The sequence below is a fragment of the Parus major genome, chromosome 15, assembly GCF_001522545.3.
Source record: "Parus major isolate Abel chromosome 15, Parus_major1.1, whole genome shotgun sequence".
Taxonomy (NCBI): domain Eukaryota; kingdom Metazoa; phylum Chordata; class Aves; order Passeriformes; family Paridae; genus Parus; species Parus major.
This window is the reverse complement of record NC_031784.1, coordinates 1,956,970-1,975,193: the sequence shown is the minus strand read 5'-3', so window position 1 is coordinate 1,975,193 and position 18,224 is coordinate 1,956,970. Positions and strand designations below refer to the sequence as shown.

The 18,224-nt window shown below is 56.2% G+C and overlaps 1 protein-coding gene across 11 annotated transcripts in view; it reads right to left on the bottom strand.

Moving 5' to 3' along the window:
- NCOR2 (nuclear receptor corepressor 2) overlaps positions 1-18,224 on the bottom strand; it is a 225,921-nt gene that overhangs the window by 31,826 nt on the left and 175,871 nt on the right. For all 11 annotated transcript variants that reach the window (XM_015644014.3, XM_015644018.3, XM_015644019.3 and 8 more), the window contains 4 exons: positions 12,555-12,697; positions 8,120-8,267; positions 5,158-5,713; positions 792-912 (listed from right to left, as the gene is read on the bottom strand). In XM_015644014.3, the coding sequence (XP_015499500.1) occupies positions 792-912; positions 5,158-5,713; positions 8,120-8,267; positions 12,555-12,697 (968 nt within the window). The remainder of the gene's footprint in view (positions 1-791; positions 913-5,157; positions 5,714-8,119; positions 8,268-12,554; positions 12,698-18,224) is intronic.

Here is an 18,224-nt window from a genome sequence, read left to right as displayed (position 1 = left end):
TCTTAGCAGAGACCAAACAGGGCTTCAAAGCTCACTAGCCACAGGAGATTAAAAAAGTCCATGACAAGGAGTACCTGTGCTGGTGATACCACAGGAAAGAGTCAGACTTGTCCAAAACCTCTAATCTACAGCTACGTGCTTGTAGCTTTTGCCAGAAGTTACATTACAGCAGCCACATCTTAAGCTGCAGTATGTGAAACTGGAAGAGCATCAGGAATGGATCCCCCCTGAGCATGCAAACCCCAAAGCAGGGATTTCCTCCCTGCCCACCCTGTGTCGCTGCTCCTCCAGTGCTGACCCTGGAGACACCAGGATGCTTCTCCTCACAGGTCACTACATCAATACTTTCAATACATGGCTACTGGGTGGTCAAAAAGGGGGACCAAGCAAAGCTCCTGGGTGAGGAAGGTGATATCCTTCAAGCACGAGATGAAGTGCAGGGCTGGGAAGGTGCACTCTTTCTTTTTAAAGCAATGGGAGGCAGCAGTCATGTGGCAGTGAGAAGCTTTTTCTGTCCAGACCTCCCACGATTTTCTGATAAAAGAGCTCAAGAGACATCCAAATGCTGCTGGCAGAGCTGCTCCAGCAGCTGGAAACACGCTCTGCACAGGGAGCACCTTGCCTGGCCGGGGGCTCGCACCGCCCAGGCACAGCTCTCTGAGGACCAGAGGCCATCCCCAGGGATGAGCACATCCCTGCAATCCTGACGCACACCACGGAGCCCAGGGGGACAGCGTGCACGAGGCACAGGCTGTGCTCCCAGTCCCAGCCCTCTCCAGCAGGGTACTCACAATGGGAGGGATGGCAGCAGCTCTCTGCTTCAGCTGCTTCAGGTCCAGCGGCTTCTGCGGCGAGGAGTTGAGCCTGGTGTCGCTGGCGGTGTTGAGCAGGCTGGGCCGGGGGGACAGCAACCTGGAACCAAAACACAGTGTCAGCCACTGACAGGCTCCATGGCCCAGGGCTCCCCCACACCCTGCATCCCTGGTTTGTGCTGCCAAAGCCAGAGGACATCCTCTGCATCAGAGAGGAGTGTGCTGACCGCTGCTCGCTGCTGGGAATCTGGGCTCAGAGACAACCCCCGTGGGACTACATGTTTAAAGAAGACCCTTATGTCTGGCTCAAGTGACTCTTGAGCCTACTTTTCCTCATCCCCATGCTATTTCTAGCAAATCTGCTGCTGTCCAGAATAAACCTGAGGAAAAATGGACTCCAGAGCTGGGTGCTATGGAGGGAGGGGACCAGTTCAGATTTCATTTGGACATCATGCTACCCTCCAGAGCTCACATGTAGGGCTCACCCAGGGCTAGGGATCAGCTTCATGCTCTTCCTCAAGGACTGTCATTTATCAAGGTGCTAAAGCCAGGGCAAGCCACCATGTGCAGGCCCTTGGGTCACCTGGAAGACTAGAGGCTGGATTTGGATGGGATTTGGTACTCAGCAGCCCAGCAGATGGGCAGCCCTGCACCCTCGCCACTTGCTCTTCCCCTCTGCTGTTTAAACTGCCTGGCAGACACTCAGCCAGCCCTGCAGAGCCCCTGTGCAAACGTGGGGAACATCCCCACGGTGCCACCAAAACGGGGTGGGATGGAGGCAAAGCCCATGGGTCAAACCCTCAGCGTGTCCAGCTCCTGAGCTTATGCTGAGACCTCAGGGACCACATCTGTCCAGGCCATCTCTGCTTTCTCTCCCTCCTGACTCCAGTTTGTTGAAGCCAGTTCATAGTTTTCAAGCTTTACAGCTTGATTTGTTTATTTTAGCTGTTATTTCAGTGCTCTCTTCAGCCTATAAATTTCAAGGTCATTCCATGCTCACCCTTGGATGAATAAACAAGCGTGGCGGGGCCATGTGCAGGGAATAAACTCATGATGGTGCTGGGACTGCCCCAGCCCTCACCCTGCTCAGGGCCTGGCATTGGAGGGGAAGGGACCCACATCCACACTGAGACCAGGGTTAGGCACCCAGAGCAAACCAGCCAAGGGACAGCAAATTTGAACTCTTCCCTAAACAATCCCAATGATTCCAGCCTGTGGAGCCACATGGCTGCTGTGAAGCCACACTCCTGGGAAGGGTGTAATGCCTCAAAATCTGCTGAGACACAGGGCTGGGGACAAGGGCACCCAGCACTTGTCCCTGAGACCTTCACGCTGAGCTGTGGAACTGCCACCCCAGCAGCTGCTTCGTGCACTCGGTGGTGCTTGAAGAGGTACATTTAAGCACTCTTTTAAAGTCCCTTTAAGCACCCTCAAGATCTTCAGGTTTCCTGAAGCCCTCCAGGATCCTGATGCTTCGGAAGCCAAAGTCAGTATTAAATTCATCAATATGCAAATTGCCTAATTACTTACGTCCCTCCCAGAAGATCTTGCACCAGACAATGGGATGTCTGTTGGGTGCTTTGCTCTGGAAATCACCATATGAACAATTCTTGGTGTCTCTTATCCACCTGCTGCCAACCCAGCACCTCCCAAACCCAAGGACCAGTGCCTTAAGATGGCTGATGGCATTGGGAAGGATGGGAAGAGAGAGCAGGAAGAGGTCACAGCTGAGCCTCAGCAGTGTGGAAATGTGCCCTCCCAGGCACAAAGCTTTGGGGATGACCATGACACTGCATTTCCTGTACTCTTTCTCCTTCTGCCACGGAGACGGATGGGGACTAATTTAACTTCCAGATGATCCAACACACTGATACACAACCCAGCCAAACACGACTGCATAGTAGCTGTGTGAAGGCTGTGGCTACCAGACCCCCACAATGGGCTTCCCCGAGCCAGAGACACGGCTCCAACACGGCACTGGCCTGGCAGAGTCCCTGCACCTCGAGCTGAGCCAGCAATGGGACGTGCAGCACCGAGCTGGTCGGTGCAGGTGTCTCCTCACCATGCTGCAGGTCGGCAGCGGTAGCTGCGTGTGGCCTCCCTCACTTGTCCCCATCTGGCGTGACCTCCTGCTGAACCACATCTTGGCTGTGCTTGCAGCAGCCCTCCTGCAGCACTCGCTGCATGGAACCACAGACAACCAGCTGCCTCCTTCAGCTTGGATGAGTTAAGGCTGTGCCTCCTCAATCCTGGACATGTCTTTGCTAGCGTGAACTGCAGGAGGACCAAAAAAAGGCTGCCCCTACTGTGAACCCTTTCCTTTCTCACCGCGGGGACACCCCAGCCACCCTCTGTCCTCTTCTGGGAGATGCCGGGGACAGCTTGATGCTTTCACAAGCTCAGGGAAGAGCACCCACGCCCCGCTGGCGCTGGGTGGGTGGGCGAGCATCGGGTGATGCGGTGACGGGGCGGCTCACGCGGCATCGCGGCAGCCCGGTCCCGCTCAGCGCGAGTCACGCTGCGGCAGCGGGGCTGCGCCAACGCCCGCGGGCCGGCAGCCCTCGGCCCACAGGGGAGGCAAGGCAGCAAAACTACAGCTGGGAAGGGCACCGAGTCCCCACCAGGAGCGCGGCGCCGCCGAAAGCTCCGAGCCAGCTGAGGATCAACCCCGTGGGTGCTTCTGGGCTGGGAAGCGCCCGATGCCAGCGTCAGCTGCAGCCTTCCCATGCCAGCAGGCTCTGCTATCGCCCGCGCCTCATCGCCACACCGGGTAAGAGGAGTGGCCCGGGAGCTGCGGGACGCCTGTTTAATGTTTAATATTCCTGGAAGCTGGTAACTGTTTGACAAGCGAGATAGGCGCTGACTCAGCGAGGAGCCGCGATGGAAAAGTCGTTCCCAAGACGACTTGCTCCTTTGCTGCTGAGGAGTCGGTACAAGCCGCTGCTGCCCTGCTTTCAGTCGGGTTAATGTTAAACTGGAGGAGGACAGCCCTGCTGGCCTCACTCTCCCTTACTGGGAGATTTTCTCCTGTCTGGGAAGCAGGGGAGGGTGGGAGGGGTGGTGCTGGACTCTGGCCATTGCTGGAGAGGAGCACTGCAGCCAAGAGGCCTCAGCCACGGGGCCGGGGCCAGCGGCACCCACGCCACCCCTTGGCACCGCCAGCGCTGTTCCAGCTACTTGGCAGTGAGGGGCTGCACCCCAGAGGATGCTCCCACACCAGCAGTGCTCATCCACTGGCTCCTGCATCGATCACAGGGGAAGCACAGAGGCCATTTGGAGTGGTGGGATGCACTACATCTCCCTCTGACTTCATCCCACCACTTTGCTCAGTTGCTTTTTCAATAACCCCAGCCACAGTGCTGCACACAAGTGGCCCCTGTGAGCCCACAGAAGGCTTGCAAGGCACTGGATACAGGACGTGGGATGCCAGCCTTCAGTCCCTGCCCAGCTCTGAGCCAAGGAGGGACTGCTGCCCCTACATACAACAGCAGGGTGTACACAGGAGTCCTACCTGGCCCAGGAGCCAGCACAAAACTCAGTGCTACAAAGATGTGTGTATTCATATGTATTCTTTAAAAAGGGAAAAACCTCTCTCCATCTGTCAGGCTCTTGGGTGGGGAGGGCCCTGTGGGAGAAGCTGGGAGGGGAGCAAGATGTCTCTCCAAGGAGGAGGCCACTGTTTCTCCTCCCTGTCCCAAGAGCCATCTGCGAAGGGTCTGAGGCGCTCTTGGCTGCCAGGCCTAGGGGTGGGTGGAGGGCTTGGGACCGCAGAGGCTCAGGTGAAGATCCACTGGCATGGCCCCAGGAAATCTCACACAGACCACATTCTCCTGCCTTTACGGCCAGGATGGATAATTTGCCCCTACAGATCTGAGCAACATCTCTGCCAAGGGAGCAACTCTCCCCCTCTTGCAGTGGAAACACATCCCTGACGTGACTTTTCTCCTGCCAATGCCAATTCAGACGGAAACCGTTCCCAACCCCGGATGCTGGCAAACCAGCACAATGCCACTGTCCCTGCGAGCACATCCCGCTCCATTGCGTCACCCACATGGGCAGCTGCCACCAGCAGATGCAGTGGCACCAACATCTGCCCACGGCCGTGTCCCAGAAGCACCCGTACGTTGGGACATCACACTGCTTGTTGTGTCACAGCCCCTTTGGAAGCAACGGCCAAAGGGCTGGGGGCACACGGGGACACAGCTGGGAAGTCCCTCAGCCTGTGGGCACGCCTGAGCAGTGATATTCCCAAGGAGGAGCTCACAAAGGCACCCATGGGCACCGTGACACACAATGGAAAAGCTCATCAGGCCCTCGGGTCACGCCCTTGTCCCCCTGCTCCTACCTGCTCTTGTCCACAGCATCCTGCTCATCCATCTCGTCTGCGCTGCAGGTCGCGCTGGAGTCGCTGTCGGGGTTCACCCCGGGGCCTTTACTGCCCTTATGGCTCTCCTTCTTCTCGGCCTTGGGTGTCCCCTCCGGCCCCGCCGTCCCCGCGCTGCTGACGCCGCTTTCCACCTTCTTGTCATTCCCCTTGTCCTTCTCCTGGCTCTCTTCGCTCTCCTCCTTCTTCACCTCGCTCTTGCAGGGCTCCTCGCTCACCTTCTCCTCCGGCTCCTCCGTTTTCACCACGTCCACCACCAGGTCCTCCGGCACCTTCTCCTCGGCGCTGGGTGCCTCGGGAGCCGTCTCCGGCGGGGGGCTGGCAGCAGGAGCGGGGTTGGTGGGGGCAGCAGGGGGAGCGTCGGGGGGTGTCGGAGCCTCTTCCCACTTGACTGCCGGTTCCGTGCCGGCGTCACCTCCCGGCCCGGGTGGTGCCTTGGCCCCGTTTTCGCCTCCTTCTTTGGCTTCGGGCCTCGGCGAGGGAATGCTCTCGGTGTCGGAGCTGTTATTTACTGCAGCTGAGAAAAGGGAAGAAATAAAAATAAGGATCAGCCTGAGATTCTTGCTTCCCATATCGCTGCCTCCACCCCCTCCCTTGGGAAGAGAACGCCCTCGTTCCTCTGAGGGGGAGATGATCCCGGGGCTGGGAGAACTGTGCTGGGATCCCCAGATCCAGAGCCTGCTAAGCAAAGGGCTGCTCTGGGGGCCTCTCTGCTTGCCCAGCGCGCCTGTTAACCCCCACCCAAACACAAAATCACACGCCCAAAAGCCCAAAAGCCTGGAGACTGAGTGACTGGGAAGCTGGAGTTTAAGGGAAAACCCTGGCTGGTCTGGCAGGACAAGATCTGCTCCATTCTCGCCCTTTAACCCATGGCACACGATCAGCTGCCCCAGACCAGACACCTCACTTACGTCGCCTGTGTCCCTGGCTCTGCCACCCCTGGAGCAGCTGGGATCATCCCAAAACACTACACGTGTTTGCTGTTATTTAAGCCACCAGTGGCAGAAGAAAGGAGGTCAGGGTCAGCAAAAGGGAAGCGCTGGCAGTGCTGCAGGACAGGTTCATTATCACAAGGGAAGGATCATTCCCAGATCTGCCACCAGTGGCTTGATGTGAGCTGGAAGCGTCCATGCACTGCTCAGAGTTAGGTACTGCCAAGAGATTGTTTCTACAGCTGGGGAGAGGATCACTCCCTCCAAGCCTCTGCCGGACAAACATGGCCAGGGCCAGGAACACCAGGAGATTTCCACAGTCCCATCCCAGCGTGTCCCTACCGGGCAGGGCTCTCATGCTCATGCCCCAAAGGCTTCCTCTCAAGCATTCCTTGACTTGCCTCTCTGCACAGGTGCTGAGCCAGCTTGCAAACGCTGGTGAGAGGAGTGCCACAGAGGGACTGTGTCCTAAGAGCTGTACATCAGAGCACATCCACCTGTCCTCAGAGTGAAATCCTACCACACTCATCAGGAATCTCAGTCTTATCCACTCTTACAAACAAGAAATGAGGTGAGCCAGGACAAGGCTCACAGTGTTTGGCAAAACTCTTCCCGACTGCCACTTGATGCTACTCTGAATGCCATGTTGAGACATCCAACAGTGGCTCATCCCAAGTTCAGCCAGGCTCTAGACTTCCTTGCATTCCCTCCAGATGCAAAATCCATAGTCTACACTGTAATTCCCACACTGAGTCCTTCCCCCTGTCCCTGCATTGACCACATGGCCCTTGAAACTGCAAGGTATTGCCTGAGCATCCCCAATGTCACCCTGGAGCCAGCACCCATCTCCTGCATAACACCACCCTGGCACTTCCCTGCCCATCACATTTCATCCCCCTGCTCATGGCTTTCCCACAGCTCTGTAGGACACCCCAGCAGCAGAACAAGAGCCGATGCTTGAAGAGTATGGCTCAGAAGCACGTCAAGAGATCCCTCTCTAATCTCAAAATCATGTTGTTTCCTCTCAGGCACTCTTACAAAGAGCAGTAACTACCTTTTACTTTGCTCCTGTGAGTCACGTATCACCTCGCACAAAGATTTACCTGGAATCTGCCTTGTAATGAGTCACTCACAAGGACAATTTGAAAAGATTTCCCATTTCAAGTCCCATTAACCTGGGTGCTAAGGCCAGGAACCAGTGTGGTGCCAGAGTGCTGGTTAAGTTATTAAATTACTTTGACAGAAGTCAAATGGGCATTGTTGGAAAATTGTGCACATTTTCTCTGAACTCCAAACTGCTGCGCTTTCTAAGCGATAAATAGCTGAAAATTGTCACTTTCAAGTTGTTTCCTTTCTTTGGTATGGCTGGGAGGGAGAAAAACGATGCCTTAAAAGGGAAAGGAGGAGGAAAAGCCCCACCAAGGTGCATCAGAAGCCTTGCTGGTGGGAGACCACAGATTCCCCTGCCTTTGCTCCAGTGCTGGGCTCTGAGAACTCCACTGCCAGGAAAGAGGCAGTGCCCTGATGGGATGGGGACGGGCACACACAGACCTTGGTGGGTTATCTCTCCTTGAGCCCATGATAAGCTCCATGAGAGCCCACAGTGGTGGCTAAGAGCACGCAGGGACCCTCCTGTGGAGCAAAACACCAAGAAATGTGATTTACAAGAGGCCCTGGGAAGCTGTGCACTCTTGGAAAGCGCACTGACGGAAATCAGAAACCAAAGGGCTCCCAAAATAGCCATCGGTCCAGACAGACACAGGAGGAGGGCAGTGATCCAGGACACTCCTTGCAAGCGTGAAATCCAGAGGCATCCAAAATGCCACGAGTGCTGTGAGACACCGTCACCTCAGAGTTTGGGGTGACAAGAGCCCTTGTGAGCGCTGACATCTGCAGCCCCGCAGAGGCCGTGCGCGGTGCCTGTGCCGCAGCCGGGCAGCAAAGCCAGCAGAGCTGAGCACGTTCTCTGCCACAGCCCCCACCTGCCTCACCTTCCGCCTCCTCTGCCATCTCCTCCTCGTTGCCGCTCGTCCCCGACACCTCCATCTCCTCGTCCTCAGCCGCAGGAGGGAAGGCGGCTTCTTCGTTCTGAACAGCGGCGCCTTTTTTCTTCTTCCTCTTGGCGTTCCTTTCTTTCTCCTGAAGAAGAGGAAGAATGCTGAGAGGCAAAGCCTACGGGGAGTTACGGGAGAGCAGAGAGCATTGATCCTGCCCAAAGGGCCAAAGGTCACACTGTCAGGGACCCCCTGCCCCGGGTAAACCCTCTGAGCACCAGGCTTTGGGACCAGACTCCCTGGTTGAAAGCCTGGCAGCGTGGTGCCAGCTGGCCAAAGACTTGTGACTGCTCTGCAATGGCCAGCCTGGCTCCACAGCGAGCTCCAGCCTCAGCCAGCAGCGAGCCTTTGGGGGAAGAATGGCACGGCTACATGGACAAGGGACAAGCACACACCAGTGCAGGGCTGGCAAGAGCCCAGGGGTCACACGTCTGCTCATGACACGCGTGTGACGTGTTCTGGTCCTCTGCGCATTTCCAGGCTCTACCTCCAGCTACACAAACACGCATGGCCGCGACTTGACGCTTATCTGCAGATAACAAAGCTGATGCCCCAGATACAGCCCAGCCAACATTTTCATGCACCTGCTTTCATGACCCCTTTGGCAGGTGCTGCCAAAGAACTTTGACTCCCAAGCCAGAGCAGCTGTCACCGGTGGAGAGTGGGCAATCTCAGTGCAGCACAGCATCCCAAAGGTGTCCTGGCTTGCCCTGAGACAGCCCCAGCCTCCCTGGCTGGAGCACGTGCCACAGCCACGAGGGTGCGGACAGCTGCTCCCCCCTGCAGACCTAAAGGAAAAGTCTCGGCTTTGCTATTGTTTCCTGCTCTTGTTGCTTGAGTAAATATTACCAGTAGGAACAGGCTCATCATCTCCGGCTCTCCCTGCAAACCCCACAAGAGTGACGTGTGTAGGACGTTTATTTACATGGATGAAAAGATAAAGCCGTGGTGGAAACGTTAACTTTGCTGCTGGATCTCTGTGCTGGGAAGAGCTGGTCCCCCCCTTCCCCCACCCCCAACTTTTCAATCCTTTAGAAAACTTCCAGATAAAACAAACAAATACAACTGCTTTTTGCTTGGAAACGCTGCTTGCTCAAAATCTATTTTTATCAAACTGGGCAGGAGAGAGGGAAAAGAGGCACTTGAGAACCGGCTCTGTGCAGGCGCGGAGAGGCAGCGGGAGGAACGCCAGGCTCCGTGGTTCCCTTGCCCCATCCCAGCCCCGCCGGTGGTGTCCCGGTGCCGCCGGCGTTCGCTCCTCTGCCGCGGCAGCGATTCAGCTCCGCACGTTCCTGTGTGAAGCAGCAGTTCCCCATCACGCTAATGCGGTGACAAAGCGCCGACGTTACTATGGCAAAGACTTCTCTGCCTCTTACTCACGGGTCCGTGACTCAGCCGCGGGCAGGAGCGGGCTCCTCGCTGGGAATTAGCTGGGAACCAGCCTCTGCCTCAGCACCCTACTTGGCCAGAGCCTGGGGCTGGCAGCTGCTGGCAGAGCAGAGCAGCAAGAGGCACCAAGGGCACCGTGGGTCCCTCTCCCAGCAGACCCCACTGCTGGTATTTAGGGAAAATTATGTGAAATTCAGGCAGCAGATCCTGGCTACATCTAGAGATGTGTTCAAGGCCACCACTTTGCTTCTTATCACGCCTACCACTCCAGACTCCTTGTGCAGTCTTGCTCCTCTCTACCTTCTGACAGGTATTTCTGGAGGAGCACACAGGACTCGGTGCCACTCAAGCGTTCTGACTTGAAGCCAAGACCACCGAGGACATACACTGTGCACAGCAAGGATATGGAACCCTGCACAAGGGGTCACTCCATTCCTCCTCCTCCACAATATCCTTCTGGGCCATCTCAACAAAAATGTCCTCTCCCTGCACTCACCACCTCATGTGGCAGCAACAACACAAACCTCTCCAAAGCCTGCTACCAACATGGAGCCACCCTCATGGGAGCCTCCCATCAGGCTCAGCCTGTCCCAACAGCAACACCAAGGCAAGTCAGACACACTCACTCCCCAGAAGCAGAGGCCACTAGACTGCACTCCTGAAGCAGTGCTGCTGTGCAAAGCCAGAATCAACCAAAAAAGCAAGGAATTAAACAAATGTTGCTCAGAGGAGGTCCACAGGACTTGGTCTCCAAGCAGGACCAGCCCCAGCCCTGGGGATGACTGGCCCCTCTCTCCTGCACAAGCCAAAACAAGCCCAGCAGTCAGTAGCCCAAAGTGACAATCACAGACTGACCCCACTGAAGACAGTGCCTAATCTCCAGCCACTAACAGAAGGAGCAGCTCTGAGGACACCGTGTATCCCAATGCCCCGATTTCCTTAAATGCCAAGATTAGTGAGTGCAGTGTGCAGAAGGTCAAGGCTAAGTGACGCTGGTGCCTGGGACGCATCCGAGCGGCGCAGCAGCGAGCCCAAGCCAAAACACACAGCAGGGCAGATAAAGTGAAGCCTCAAGGTGGCCTGACCCTGCCCCAGCAGCAACAGGCTGCCTGTCCCAGGGTGCAGCCCGCTGGTTCTGTGTCTGTTTCCCATCCCACACCAGCCACTGCTGCCAGCACGTCCCCACAGCTCCTCAGAGCCACCTGCACCCTGCTGAATCCTGGTTTCACACCGACCTGGAAGAGGAGGCTACAATACTAACAAGCCCCATTTGGGAAATTAATGAGATCTGCCAGTAAAGTTTACTCTCATTTAGCATGAGGAGGAAAAGCAGAGCCACTGCACTTCCCTGCACATGATCAGCTGGTGGTGGTGAGGCCAGAGAATAATCTGTGGCAAAACTAATAATCATGGCAAAACTAAATAATGCCACACCGCTTCACCATGTGCTTCCTCCGCAGAGGTCATGGCTGATACTGGCTATAGGATGAGATTTGGAGGCTCGGTTTGCTTGGGATTATATTTGGGAGTCAGGAAGGAAGGTCCATGGCAATTTAATCTCAGTTGTTCTTTTATTTTATTCAGCTTTCTGGCATCTGCTGTTGCCACAAAACAATAGAGTACAATAAATAACAGCTGAATGTTCATTGTTCTTCTCCACGACCGAATCCCACAGCCTCCAATGCTCGAAAAATAAAATGATGATGCTGATATAAACTGCAAGTGAGAGTGAGCAATTAGACTGGAGAAGTCTAGCGGCTGCCTTGGAGGGACGGATGCAGGGAAAAATGTGGTTCTGCAGAAAAACACTTCCGTGATATAATTTCTGCAACATTAGGGAGCAGAGTAAATTAATACACACCGGCTCCACTGCCAGCAAAACTGTATGATCTTGTTTCAGATTCTCCCCAGTAATGAACAATGATACCTTTCAAATGTAACTTTTTATATTCAGAGGGCTTGATGCACATTTCACAGATTATTTCATTCCAGCCTTTATATGGGTCTGGGGGTCTTTTATATAGTTTGTTTGCTTTGTTTCTAAAAACAATTTGGTGAAACATGGGAACACAGGAGTGTCTCTGTGCATAGAGAATTAATAAAAAAGAATCGCCGATGTCTTCTCTTTCTCTCATTCCTATAGACTGACTAGGATATTAAATTCCTGGGTGAGTCATTGAATGTTTTCCTGTCTTTCTTTTTACTCTTGCTGTAATAGCTTGCTTGGAAAGATTCCTGCATTGAACATTGTCCTTTGCATTTTCAAAGCACCCCTTGGGGGTTTAGCCATGTGAATTTTATTAGCCAGAAACTGGGAACCCCAGGATACTCTACAAATGAAATAATTATAATCTTTAGAGTCTCTAAGCAATCCAAGCTATCTCCAGAACACCAAACAAGCCCCACTACATTCACACCCTGCACCACATGCCAGGAAAGAAGCGGCGTTAGCCCCATCTGAAGGGGAAACTGAGGCACGGAGAGGTGTGCACATCTGCTTGCAGTCCTACAGAAAAGCTCTTTCAGAGCCAGGCTTTCATCACATTTTCCTAAATCCCTGATTTTCTTTGGGGCAAACCAAAGCAATTTACTGCAGGTAACTGCAGAACCTGCAAGGCACAGACTCTGTGTTCCACTCTCTGCTCACAGGGGTGGAACAGCACAATCTCACCAGAGACAAACTATTTGCACAGCCATCAGAACTTGTATCCTGGCCAACAAACCACAGCCCCGCTCCTCCTCCTGCTCCTTATCTCCCCACGTACCAGCCACGCTCCAGACACCCAGGCATCTCCCACGCAGCAGCTCTGCCTCATCCAGACCTCCCAGGGACAGATGGGTGGACAGCTCTTTCCCTTTGCCACTCCACAGCCCCCAGGGCTTCCCCCAACCTGATAAAGGCCCCCCTTGGCTGTGGGAAGCATCCAAGCACTTGCTAGGAAATACCCACAGTGCCCAAAGCAGGCTGGGACAGGGCTCTCACCATTTTCAGTTTGTGCTGCTGTAGGATCTCGTCCAAGTTCTGCCTCTTCTTGTAGTTGAAGTAGAAGTTTTTGCACTGTGACACAGTCTTGGAGCCCACCATCCTGGCAATGGCTGACCAGTTCCGCCCATGCTCAAGGAGACCTGCAGTTGGAGGAGGCAGAGGAAGAAAGGTTTAACACCAGATGCACTCGCACAAGGGCGGCATTATCCACACAGGATGGGAAACCTCCTCCCTGCCAGCCAAACTACACAGGAACAATAAGGTCACTAGCACCTGTCTGAATGGCTTCGAGGCCAGGGGATGACCTATGAGAGCCTGTTTTTCTTTCCAAAGGGGAAAAAAAGGCTCTATGCTGATGGTGTCTGGAATAAAATACATCCCACAGCCATGTCTCGGCAGTCACGAGGACGAGCGGTGCTCCCTTTCCTTTGGGACAGCTGCAGCAGGTGTTGGCACGCCCAGGAGAACTTGGGACAGCTGCTCTCAGCCCCTAACATGAAGCAAAGGCTCTTCCCACCGTCCTGTGCCCAGTGATGATTTCAGGAGGGGTGGCAAGGCACACAGCCCTGCTAGGGAAGGGGAGGGAAGCCCAGGCAGGTAAGCCCAGGTGATGTCCCTGGCTGGCAAGAGGCGTGCCAGGGGATTAGTGCTGATCACAGGCTCATGAGCAAAAGCAGCTTCCCAGGTCAGGCATCACGCCAAGGGCTGGCAATCCTGGCCAGATGGTGCCACTCGAACATGGGGCAAACCCAGCAGGGTGGAGGAGGATGAGGAGGAGGAAGGAGACAGTCAGCACCCCGTGTCTTTGCCATCTCTGCGGGGGTATCTGGGCACCCCTGGTCCTGCAGATGGAGGTAGGAGTTACAACCACAGCCCAGGGACGGGAGCAGTGGTACCCCAGGCTCCTGGAGGTGACCTGTGAAAGAACCATCCAGGCTTTCTGGGAAGTAACACCTCGCTGCCTGCAGTTATTCCTGCTGTGTGGCTGGTCCTTCGTGTGGTGTCTTGTGGGGCTGGAGCTGCCACCAGCCTGCGGGACACAGCCAGCCCAGCTTGCTCCTGACTGCCCATGTGATGCCACTATCAGGACAACAGTTCCCCAGTCCTTCCCTGCACCTTGTGAGGGCACAGGATGCAGAGTCTGTAAGTCCAGAGCTACTACACTGCCACAAAAAGGTAACTTCAAGACGAAAGCCAGCAGGGAATGAATGTTCTGCCTAGAGGCCAGCAGCCACAGAGCCCTGTGTGGCTGGGAGTAGGCACTGACCACTGGCTCCATATCCAAACCCCTCCCTGGCTGCTCGGACACCACAGGGCTTGCTTGGGACCATGGTGAGTCCCACACTGGGGCTCTTGGCACGGCTCTGTTCATGCCTGGGAATGTGGCAGCTGTGCCCCAGACCTGCTGCCAGCCTCCTGCCAAGCTGCTGCCATGTGTCAGCCCTGCCCTAAAGTGCCAGCCCAACAGCAAAGCCCAGGGGACGGGCTGATCTCAGCACAGCCACCGGGCCCAAAGGACGCGCCCGCAGCCGGGATCTGTTCTGTGAGTCCGTGCAAGGGGAGGGCACGGCGTGAGGGCTGAGGGCATGGCTGCATTGAATAGACGGCACCATGTACCCCCAGAGAGATGAAATCCCCCTCCCTGCTTCCCAGGTCCTGCAGAAAACCAGCAGCACCCAGCGCAGCAGGAGTTAACATCCAGCTGGTGCCTGTATCCTGCCCGTCCCAGCACCAGCCTTATCAAATTGCATGTACGAGGCATCACATGCACTGAGCACCAGAAAGGCCCTGGCAAGCCAAGAAACAAGTTTGAGCTTTAACTCTGCAACTCCCAGCTTCGCTCAGCCAAACCCACGACCTCTGTCACCCCGCTGACGGGCTGGGATTTCTTAAAAAAATGATTAAAAAAAAAATCACATCCGGCCACCAATCCTGAGGCAACGAGTGGGGCAGGAGTCCTCCCCCTGCCGTTGCTGAATGCCACAGGGGAAAACAGGACAGTCCCCAGTGTCACAACCCCATCCCCTCTGACACAACCCACTGCTGCCGTCCAAAGCAAACAAGCAGCTCTGTCCCTCTGCTCATCACCACACTGGTGGCCCAGCACCAAGTGTGACAGCCGGGCCAAGGCTGATTGTGTGCCCCGGGCAAAGCTGAAATGAAGACACTGGCAGCGGTGTGGATGTGCCATGAGCTTTGGCAGGAAAGATGCCAGGAAGCAGGACCTGGCATGGCAGAGCTCAGGGCTGGAGATATGATGGATGTCAGCGTGAGTGGTCCCCAGCGTGGTGTGACCTTTACCAGCCATAGGCAATGCCAGCTCCTGGCTGTCCTTCTGCCTGCCCAGGCTGGCTGTGCCCCTGCTCACCAGGGCACTGCTGAAGGAGCCTGCAGCTGACCGGGCAGGCGGCATTGCTTGGGAGGAGGAGGAGGAGGAAGAGGAGGAGGAGGAGGCTGCCTGCAGCCCCTGCCCGCGGGACCAGCAGGGAGCCCCACCACTCTTCTTCTACATGAAACCAGAGCAAACAGCAACACCTGCTTCCCACGCTGTAGTAATCTGCACACTCGGGAGGGACCAGCCGAGACACCCCCGGACGTGCCGGTGAGCTCCAGGCACCCCATCTCCATGAGCTCCTTCAGCAGAGCCACCCCCAGAGCCTGCTCCCCCTGCCCCACACTCCCCGGCACTCCAGCCCGGCACGGCAGCACCAGCCCTTCGTTCCGTATCGCAACTGAAACTATGACTAACCGAGTTATCAGATCCTCAGGAAGGCTGAGCTCCTCGGCTCGGGGCGGGGGCTCCGGACGCAGGGTCTGCCGCAGGCACGCAGCCACACACAACCTTGAGGTTAACCCCATCCTTCGGACCCCAACACCCGACTTACGTGCTCCGGCGGGCAGGGAGCACACCTGGAGTGTGCAGCGGGTGGGCTGGGAAGGACACGGCTGTCAGGGCACTTCTTCAAAGCCCCCCCGGGCACGGCAGCCCGCGGCAAAGCGCTGCGAGTGCTCCGCTCACACCCTCCCCACGCATTTCGCTTTCGCTCCCTCGCAGCAGCCGGAGACAGAGAAGAAAGCAAAGCCGGTTCCTTAAATCCTGGGGGCGAGAGGATTTCAGAGCCATGGGCGGCCGGGAGCGGCGAGCAAACGAGCACCGAGGCTGGAAAGCAGGTCACAGGCGGCAGACTCCTGACCCCAATGGCAGAAGTTGGTGGGAACACATGCTCCGGCCCCAGCGCTCTTCCCTTCGGAGCGAACAGCGTTCTCCGCTCTCCTCCTGCTCGCTCTCCGGAGCGTTCCAGCCGGCTGCAGCCGCGGTTGTTAAGGTGGATGGAAGCGCCGCCAGTATTTTCTCCCCTACCTCATCTCCTTGCTCAGCAGCTCGGGGCTATAGGGAGACTGTGCAGTTTCAGGAGATGCCCGACGTTGCCAAAAAATAATAATAATTAAAAAGAAAAAAAAAAAAAAAAAAAAAAAAAAAGGCAGGAGAAAAGCGAAGGGGCGGGAGCGCGGCAGCTCCGCTCCTGCCAGCCCGGGGACGGGGAGCCGGTGCTGTCGGTATGTGGCGGAGCAGCGAGCAAGCTCTAATCTGTTCCTCTGGCTGACCCGGGGCTCGTTGCATCTGAATGTGACCTCTAGACAGAGCATTAATAACGAACGTGGCGCTGACCCAAGCTGACAAGGGGTGCGGCGCTTGGCACCCGCTCCCGCCCTCCCTCGCTCACTTTCTGTCTCCCTCGCTCTCGGCTGAATGTCAGCGGCAGGGGGAGGGATCCAGGAAAACAAAGCTTGGCTAATAGTTTTCTCCGCTCTCAAGTGAATCAAAGGCGCTTTTCTTTGGGGACGTGCGCGCCGGCGAGCCCAGTGCCGCACCGACGGGGTGCCGCGGAGCCTCAGGACACCTCGGCCCTGCAGCTGCTGCCCTGGCACAGGAGGGATGCGGAGAGGTTTGGCACCGGTGCCGTAATGGGCAGACCGAGGCCTCTGCTCCCGTACAGCGAGAGGAGGCTGGAAGGAAGAGGAGCTCGGAGAACGGGGTGCTGCGCTCAGCATCTCCGGGAACTGAGAGGAAAGCCGGAGGGGCAGCGCGGCAGGCGAGGGCTGGGGGCTCGCACCCCCTCGGCTCTCTGCAGCTCGGGTTTTTACCACAGACATTCCAAGGCTCTCTGGCACGGCTGCCCAGCTCCACCCTGGGCTTGGTGAGGGCGGAGAGAGCCCGTAAAAGGGTCCCTTAATGGGAGCTCACGTGGATTACCAGACCAAGGTTATAGGGGAAAAACTAAGTGATAACCATTCCCTACGCCCGACGGTACCTGGTATGATCCTTCAGTACCTCCTGCGCCCACACACCCTTCTTGGGAGCGAACATGGAGGCAGCTCTGGCTACGGCACAGCCAAAATGTGCCGCAATCCTATTCTGGAGAAAGACCAGCCCTATGGAATCAGCGACACCACCCAAGGCATCCCGAAAGCGCGGTCAGCATCGCCTTCCCTCACTAACCTCGGGCTGGTTTGCAGAGGCTCAGAGAAGGTGAGTAACTTCTCCAGGGCCATGGATCAGTGGGTGGCAGAGCCAGGTGCACACCAGGCTCCTGATGCTGTGCCAAGGGAAGCAGCGAGGATGGTGCGTGGGGGGCGAGCCCACATCCCCGCAGGTGCTGGGGTGTTGCCAGAAGGACCATGGCACAGGCAGCTGGCTCGGTGTGCTCTTGCTGCTGTGGTGGGTGATGCCCTTCCTTCCTTGGTGAGTGATGCCCTTCCTTCCTTCAGGTGATGCTGGCACCAGCCTGCTGTGCTCCCAGTGGACCACACACCTCTGATGTGTCCCACAGCTCCAAGGAAGCTTGCAGCTGAACTTCCCAGCACCTTTCACACCCATCATGCTGCTCCTCAGTGGGGAGGCAGTGTCACCAAACAAGGTGTGGGTACCTGACCAGCAAGGGTTGGGACCCCCGACCAGCTCAGCTCTAGTGCAATGTCCCATCTCTGCTGGCCCTGGCTAGGGACCCTCAGCTCCCAGGTTTCCCCCCTGAAATGGATAATTCCTATACCACTGCATCCACCTGCTGCAAAACCTTGAGCCTTGTGCTCTGATCACAGACCCACCTGATTTTACTACTCCTGCCACAGCCTTTCTCTTTTGCTGTGCTATGCTTTGACACGAGGGGACAGGAAGTCCCCCTGAGGATGCCTGCTCCTGGAGATGTGCCATCCCCTCTGGTCCAGCATGGCAGTGAGAACATGTGGAGCAGCCACAGCTGGCAGGCCCAGCTCTCTTCTTTCACCTGGTTCAGATACTATTCCCGCTCCCTTATTGTTGAAAAAATAATACTCAAAATTAAAATGTAGGCAGCAAATTATAGTAATTACCCAGCAGTTCCTCCTGACAGGCCTTTTGTATTCCATTCACTGACACTCACTAAGCAAATCCTCACAGTTTGCTCCTACACACTCGAGAAACATTCAGCCAGTGGTGGCAGAAAGTGCAGCTCTGAGGGCACAGTGGGCACCACAGGCATGATCCTGGGGGTAACACCTTGGCTGAAAGGCAGCCTGGGATGGCAGGGATGGGACTGCAGTCAGCCACAGCCTCACTCAGGGCAAGTGTGGCTAATTTACACCTTGGACACGGCTGTGACTTCCTGGCACCCAATCCTGATAATTTTT